The sequence below is a fragment of the Anopheles aquasalis genome, chromosome 3, assembly GCF_943734665.1.
Source record: "Anopheles aquasalis chromosome 3, idAnoAquaMG_Q_19, whole genome shotgun sequence".
Taxonomy (NCBI): Eukaryota; Metazoa; Arthropoda; class Insecta; order Diptera; family Culicidae; genus Anopheles; species Anopheles aquasalis.
The window spans coordinates 19,919,096-19,927,294 of NC_064878.1; the positions used below are offsets into that span (position 1 = coordinate 19,919,096).

Here is an 8,199-nt window from a genome sequence, read left to right on the forward strand (position 1 = left end):
GCCTAGGGTGAAAGTGTTCCGTCCAAAAGCAGAACGTACGCCCGGAGACCTTGTTTCCATTCTTGGGGCCGGACTTTCCATGGACCCAATATTTTGGGGGGGATCGTAGTGTGCGGCTGAAACGAGGTGTCTTCCTTATTCCTCGACAACAAAGCAGACGGAAGGAATGCCGACACTCTTCGGGATCTGTTGTTCTGTGGATTAAAGTTTCAAATTTTAAATGCGTCTGCGAACCATCTGCAGCATCACAAACGAGGTAAATTAAGAGGAAGCAAATGCTGTAGCGATCTCCATCGATCATAGCGACTTGTTTATTCCATCGTACGATCATCGATACCACTGCTCTCTGGGGAGCGCGATTACCTCAATACGGAAATCGAAAATTGGATCGTTCCGTGGGCTGGTCGGAATTGGAAAGTGCGAAACAAATCAAACTCATCAGGAGGGTTCGTTGTACGCCCTCAATCCCTACCGGGTGGTACGTGATCGTCGTTACAAGCTGGCACGACAAACCAATACCTGGCATGCTATGTTGATGAAAAGACCGCATTACTCAGATACGAATAATGTTTAGCTAGACTCCCAAACCCACAGTAACCGCGGATTCGATGGGTCTCTGCTTTAAATCACGATCTCAGTGCAGCAGCCGGCATCACATAAACAAAGTATGCGCCTCGCCCAAGCGAACGAACTGCATCGTATGGCCGCAAGCTGCAGCATTAACAAATAAAGCCAGCCTTTGTGTGCGGGGTGTGGGATGCTATCTCGGTGCATCGGAGAGTTCGGAAGACGGTCTCGAGGAAATGCAGCTCACGCACAAACACACGCTCATTGCTCCGACGTTCTGCTCCGGTTACGCTTCTACGGGTGGAAGGAATGCACGAAATGGAGTAGAAGCAAGAAGTACGGAGACAACATTTCTCGATGTTCTAGGGCACAGTGAACGATTTATGGATTTAGGTGGCAAACTCCTCGGCAAACTGGAAAGCACGTACGAATGGAGGTCACATTCTTTTCGGCATGAATCATCGGCATTCCGGCTTCCGGTGGACCCGGAACCGAATGTTCTTGGGAGACACCTTTTCCTCACACAATTTAGCACATTCACAACACAAGAATCCCGGACAATTTACCTTCAACACAGCAACATCTGCGGCCGCCATCGTCGTGATTCACTTTCCAAGCGATTTTTCCAGCGATTCCAGCGGGCACGAAAGATGGGCGTAGACGGCACCGAAAGGTGGTGTTGTGTTCACTTGGCTGGCTTGTGGGGTACTAATTTTTACTAACTTAGTAACCCTAGCTAGCGGCAGCAACGAATTTCACTCTTAACAGCGGAGGGGGATTTTTTTCGCGTCGTCCGGATTATTTCATGGAATCTGGAACCGTGGCTCTACATCTACGCACAGCACTGTACGGGAGTTTGAACTGTTTATACCAACAAATTAAATAGGCGATAGATTGAAATAAGCGGTTTAAAAACGATTTATGAACATTTGCTTTGAATTTTAGCTGCGATCATCTTCTTAAGTCCGTGTTTAATAACTAATGAAAATCATTAGGTTAATGCAAGTGATATAGGAAGTAAATTGATTGAATTTGCATCACAATGTGTTGGAGTTTCATGATAAACGCGCCTCCAGCAATCGCTTGTTTTGTAAAATCCAACAATTATTTTCTAGCGTTATTTTTGATATTGAACGGTCAAAAAAATTTGAACTACGTAAAACGTGACTCACCCGCATGATTTTATTGGCACCACCTTCTTTCTAATAAGTACGGCTCAACCTGTAATATACCACCGACCCAGTGGCCGACAAAATGGACATTCAGTTGAAGAAGTGCTTTTGATTCGCCTCTTTGGAGTTTACAAGGCTATTGCAGCAATTTGATTTAAAGAAGACGAACACGGCGTTGCAACTACTGTAAAACAGCAAGCACTGAGAGCACATCAGAACTGTGAAGAAAGGAATAAATCATAATTATATATTTAACATTTTTCCCTGAATGCTGATCCTTTCAAGATCATTGTGTAATTTTTTTTGGATCAATCCGAGCAAAATTGACAAAGTTAAAGATGTTTTCAAATCCACGTTTCCTACAAGGCTCCATGCAGCACGCTACTTTGAAGAGCGTTTCCCAAAACCCACAAAAAATCGTCAAAAATAATCCTTTTTTTGCCAGAAATTACCGAAGCCCCTCTTAAGACATCTTCCCGAAAGACAACAAGTGTATCCCACATAAGGTGCCGCGGTTTCCTACAACAGGGACAGGGAGCCTATGAAAAAATGTCTTATCAAAATCTAGCGAATGTCGTCCGATTATGGGACAGCCTACAGTACTAACGAATCCATGCCAGATCTTTACCATTGGTCTTGGTCTCGTTAAATTGTAGTATGAGATCTAACGTCACCTCTTCTACCCATACGTACGGATGCGTTTCAACGGGAAGTACTTTACGTATTATGTCCTAAGCCTAGATCAGAGAAATAAGCATCAACCACTGGGTCACTGACATCCAGAAAATGATCCCAGATCTCCTTATGTGCCGAGTTTCCCAAAGCCCTGATCCCGAAAAAGTCCTGATAACAGTTCGAGCACATCACTTTGCTAATGATCGATCGCCAATCAATCGCGTACTCTTACCCAATTTATTAAAAAAAATGGCTCTTAAAACGTTTATGCTAAACAATGGAATATATTTCACCCGTCAACCCATTTACGCAACCACCATTCTCCGACGCCATGTTCCGGTCGATCCACGTTTGCCGCTTGCCCTCACACGAAGATGCTCACCCTGGACTAGACGCAAATATAGTAAAAGCAACAGTTTAACTGTTTCCGCCCACGAGGTGCGTCACCGCAGTGCGCCACGAGATCATCGCTCGCAAAGAGAAGCTGAGAGAGAGAGAGAGAGAGAGAGAGAGAAAGATTTCGACACGTGACATTCACCACTGACCGACATATATTGGCCGAATCCGAACGGTTTGACTGTGCTGTCCCGCGCTTCGGCAACCATGAACTTATTTTCCGCAAAACTCCCGACGCGTGACACTGCTGTTCCAAAGCACACAGCACCAACCGAACCAACCGAACCTCACCACTCTGACAACGTCCAGGGCAACGCCACGGTGTAAACCATTACATCGAGAATCGCGATGCAGCGATCGTGGGCATCGTGTCGTGGAGCTGCCTTTCACTTCACCGATACCGACTCCCACCCACGGTGGTGGTGGCCGGGCACGATGGCGAACGAGGCGTCTCCGGTCGTTTTCGGGGGCGCATTTTTCTCCAAAAAGTTACCAATGCCATGCTTTCGAAATTCCCGTCCACCGAGTTTGGAACGATCGTCGTGGAAAGGGGATTGATTGGAGTGCCGCAACCTCAACCGGTATCTGCGACTCAGCTGGGCCCAGGGTTCAGGCGCACGTTCATTCACTACTGTGCCAACCGTGATACGATCAGGATCTACGGTAGAGAACACACCGCGATCGCGGTTACCAAAACATGACAGGCTTCCAGATATTTACTCCGGTAAGTGGTTCGTCTTCACGTGTTCTTCGGTTTCCTTCGGGTATTTCCGCTTCTAATCCAATGGCTCGACAATGGCTTCCCCAGGTGCTGCCCTACGTTGGCCAACTGCCGGGCGAACTAAGGTACGGATCGCACATCAAAGTTCGAGGTCACTTTCGGGAGCCACAGGACACGATACACATCATACTGCAGCGCGAGGCACTGCTCAACCCGAACGAAGAGGTTCCACTCTGCCTGATGATACATCCGGAAAGGCGTGAAATTGTCCGTCATCGACTCTGCTCGGACTGTTCGACTGGCATCGGAACGGAGCGCTTGAAGGACTTGCCAATTGGACGGGATCAGGATTTCGAGCTCAGCCTCACCGCCACCAGTGCTGGGTACGAGATGGCACTACACGGGACTCGACATCACATCTTCCCGCACCGAATGCCACTCTCTGCTGCTCGCTTCCTGTTTGTGTCCAGTGGATGCGTGGTGTTTGCCATTACATTCGAAAATGGAACTGGAGCCAGCGGTGGAAGCACCGCAATCGCTGGTGGTTATCCCCAGCAGCCAAGTGCGCCAAGTAATGCAGCACTGCGTACCTCAACGGTCGTTGGTATTAACGAGCTTCCATCTTTGCTTCTTTACAGCAGCACCACCAATACAACCAGCTGCGCGCCTCTATCCGACACTGTTCGATCAGAAACCGATCGTTGATCCTGCGCATCATCAACAGCATCATCCTGTTCTCCAGCCACAGCCACTCAGTCAACAGCATCATCAGCACCAGCTGGCCGAGCTTATACTGCAGGTGTTGCCCCTGATGCAGCTACAGCTGGAGGCGATGGATGGCCACAGCGTCAACGCACGCAGTCAGGGCTCAGCCACCGGCTACGGTCACGGTTTGTTTACGGGCAATCTGGCGCGCAACTTGTTGCCCTTATTCCAGCAGCGAGCTCAACGTCGACGACCACCCTTCAATGTGCCACGGTTGGGACCCCGAAGGAGCTGGGTATTCTGTCCGACCAACGACGACATGGTGCCCGCCGTCATATGGGTAAGCTGACCAGTGAGTTTCGTGGGAATGTGAAGGGAATCCAACCGAGTCGATTGGTCGCTCTGTGTTGTGTTGGGACGATGGGGCGGTGAAAGTGAGGTGCATATTTTTGAAATGTCGAAGAATTCGGTACAACATTCAAGGTTACACGCAGGTCGGTAGCGTTGTTTATTTCGTGGACTTGTCGGTGTTGTTTTGTTTGTGGCTGATTTCGGTGCAGTGCTCCGTTTTGATGATCAGCTGAAGTGTTTCAGTGTCTGAGGTCTTCGATCTTCAGTTAAGAAATCATGTGCAAGTGTTAGGGTATAGCCCTTTTAACCCATAAGCCTTGAGGACTTTTGGAATTTCAGAATTCAGAGTGGAAAATGGAAACATTATTGCGAGAGTGTTTTTATTTTATTTTTATTTATTTTTTTTTAAACTGATAGAATATTGATCTCAGTTTGAAATCAATTCGACCATTCCGACATAATTTCAAAGTATGCTATACACAATTTAGATAAGCTTGCCGTGTTCCTTTTAGTAGAACGACTGATCATGTTCAAATAAGGGGTTGCTCAAACCTTAATGAGATAGAAATAGATTTGCTCAAACCTTAGTGAGTGTGTATTTAATTGAAGAACCTTTCAAACGTGATCATTAAACTATTTGTTATTCTCTTCGATTTTTTCAATTAAATGTTGATTCCCTACTGTAACCGTTTACGTCTCATTACAGATCTGCTCAATAGGCATTGTGCGGCTTCTGCGCTTCCTGGCAATTGGCTGCATTTGCGGGTACATCGGCTATGTCTTCTCCCGTAACGTGTAGAAGAACCAAGTGTAGTGTAAGGAGAGTGTACTCATAAGTGAAGATATCTAGTACCTGTTTCATCCGTTTCATTAAACACAACGAAACGTGAAACTGTAATATCTAACATCCTGCGATTTATCACGTATATTAAGCAAAGCAGCATTGTGATCTAACCGAATGCATATATATTTCCGCGTAGATGATAGGTGAACAAAGCAAATAGTAACCGCCCACTGTTAGCGCCTGGCGTTGTTAGCGCCGGGACTATCGCTTTCGATTCAGTAGTAATTCATCATTCATCTGATTGATCTGTGTGCCCGCTCTGGACAAATTGGATTGACGATACTGATGATGAGAAATCCATTTGCCAGGATTAGGAAGCTTCGCTTTATAGGTTGATGAGTTATGAAGATAGCATAGCGGCATGCTGTCGAACATCATTGAGGAGAAAGGATTAACAAAAGCACAGCAAGTAACACAAAGGTGTAATCAGGTGAGCGCTAAAGGCGTTCTGTAATTTGTGTATGTTGTACAACGCATCTTAATAGAGCTTCACAATGGTGCTTCATACGGGAACAAAACTCATGCTAAAATTAGGAAAGTAAGCGTATTCTCGATGATTATTTTATAGGTACAGGAATAATATTCCTAGAACGCTTTCTAATAAAATGATTGAGAAAATCTAATAATTTTAAATAGTCTGACGAATGATTATTGATTTACAGTAATGGCTCATTTTTATTAATTTTATTTTATTGATTGATCATTTGTAAATTAAGCAAACAATTATGAGTTTTTTACTACCCTTTAAGACTCCACTTTTCGATTAAACTCGACTTGTCCTCTTCGATTATTTTTCTATTCCCTCCTGGTATTGCGATCTCATTAGTTCAGCGGAAACTTGCAATGAAACCACAATTCACATGAATTATTAATAATCAACTATCAATGCTAGTTCTCTGGGCCTGTGTCGGCATGAAAGCAACTATCAATGCTAGTAAATAAAAAAAGTATATTATATATACAGTAAAGTAGACCATCTAATCGATTCTTATCGCTAGCTAACTGTCACTTACACACTACTGACAGCACAAACCAGGGTCGTGCAGTTTTTCCTTCCCCTTCCTCTTTGATAAAAAAATGATCAGAAAACCTTTCGGTCTCGCAGAGAAAAGTACCCGCTTTGATGCTGCAAAAGCATCCTAAAGCAGAAGGATGGAGCAGGATAAAACATATTGACTAAAGGTTTTGATGCTGCGAAAGCATTCTGACTTGGGGAGAACAGAGAAGGGTGGGCGTAGGAAATGAATATGATGGAGGCGCCCAACAGCGATGCAAGAAAGAACGGATGGTTACAGTCAACAAAGCATTGAACGGTAAGAAGTACGAAGAAGCACGTCATTAGCATGATGGGCAAACAAAAAAAAAGATACAAAACCTATAGAACATAAACTACAAAACGGTCTTGTAATGCTTGCGAAATGAGCTGAAGTATATGCAGTTAGCTAGCTTTGCGTATCCCTTTGTGGAATCCCTAATGGCGCAGAACTCCCTTCAGCTTTTGGTATAGCTACGCAGCAGCAATCGCATATTGATTGAAAGGCAATTGGAATGTTTTTCTCTCTTCCTAAATGTCCTCGGTGATCGATTGTTTTCTGTGGCCATTGTCCAGGCCAGCAATGGGTCAAGATCCCTGAGGCCTTGAAATCAGTACTCAGTATAGTGCCTTGACGCAATTGATTCGTCGTCACTTGCTACTATTAACACAGCCACACCACGTTCATCGGTGACAAACCTCGCTTGTCACTTGCAATTCCGATGGATGGAGTGGCGCCGATTCTTGCTATTTCCTGCCAGGCTCCGCGGGACAGTACATCGTAATCAAAGCGGAAATAACCGATTACTGGCGAGCAACTCGCCTAGTTCTAATGACGTCAGAGTATTACATGCTCAACGTGTTGACATGGCGATGCGATGGCCCAAAACATCTCTATATTGCGTAGCCTAAGGCCTGTTTCGTCGTTCTAAAGAAAATGATCACTTGTACTCCTACGGGTGTTTATTCAAAGACCAGAAATGTACTTTAACAAAGTACACATACATAAAAAAGGGAGGAAAAGCTACAAAACCGACACATTTGAAGGTGTAAATGCTGCGAGAAATCCTGTAATCCGGCTTTAATGATTAAGTACGAGGCGAATATCGCTCATACTACGAATATCCCCGCTGCAGTGAAGGTGTGATTATGTAAAGTGTGGTGCTAGCTGCTCCCTCCCCTACCATCCGTTACTTACTGCCACATCGCATTCAACTGCCTTCAGCCTCTGACGTCAGCAAGATAGATGTTATGGTCGGAGGTTCATTCATCGGTTCTACCACAGGCATTGCTGCAGTAATGGAACAGGAGCACCCCAAGGTGCTAATTCTTAGCGGAGGTTTGTATATCCATTATCCATTTTTGTTTTATTAAATGACTTCTACCTCAAATGTATTGGTATCTAGTACTTGCACATAAATTTATAGAAAAAGTCGTGTTGGAATAAATCAAACTACAAGCCTGCATATTAACTCGTATCATAGTTTAAAGTTGCATTCAAATTAAACTGTACTGTTAACTAGGTAAGTAACTTTAACGCCCTTAAACGTGCCCAATAAATGATGCCGCCCAAAAAACCTAACCCAAGAGAAGGCAAAGGCTCAACGCATTCTCCACTGGTGTAGATCCTGCGTCCTTGGACTCCCGATTACACCACCACAATCGCAACATACCCGCTGCGGTCTGTGTGCGTGCCAAGTCTTCAATTACCTCCCATAAGGACACGCGCGCACAC

At 45.1% G+C, this 8,199-nt stretch overlaps 2 protein-coding genes across 2 annotated transcripts in view; one reads left to right on the top strand and one right to left on the bottom strand.

Moving 5' to 3' along the window:
• LOC126577691 (septin-2) overlaps positions 1 to 1,368 on the bottom strand; it is a 4,545-nt gene extending 3,177 nt beyond the window's left edge. Inside the window, exon 1 of the mRNA XM_050239517.1 lies at positions 1,134 to 1,368. Within this exon, the coding sequence (XP_050095474.1) occupies positions 1,134 to 1,163 (30 nt within the window). The 5' untranslated portion in view covers positions 1,164 to 1,368. The remainder of the gene's footprint in view (positions 1 to 1,133) is intronic.
• Positions 1,369 to 3,507: 2,139 nt separating this feature from the next.
• On the top strand, positions 3,508 to 5,386 carry LOC126574098 (uncharacterized). The gene is made up of 4 exons (XM_050234068.1): positions 3,508 to 3,534; positions 3,619 to 4,102; positions 4,170 to 4,576; positions 5,294 to 5,386. The coding sequence occupies exons 1-4, from the start codon at positions 3,508 to 3,510 to the stop codon at positions 5,384 to 5,386; spliced, it is 1,011 nt and encodes a 336-aa protein (XP_050090025.1).
• Positions 5,387 to 8,199: the final 2,813 nt, after the last annotated feature.

Excerpts from the sequence above, each read along its gene's own strand:
- LOC126574098 (XM_050234068.1), top strand. The coding sequence starts at position 3,508 with ATGACAGGCTTCCAGATATTTACTCCG. Across the intron at positions 3,535-3,618 it reads GCTTCCAGATATTTACTCCG|GTGCTGCCCTACGTTGGCCA; the intron begins GTAAGTGGTTCG and ends TGGCTTCCCCAG. Across the intron at positions 4,577-5,293 it reads TGGTGCCCGCCGTCATATGG|ATCTGCTCAATAGGCATTGT; the intron begins GTAAGCTGACCA and ends GTCTCATTACAG.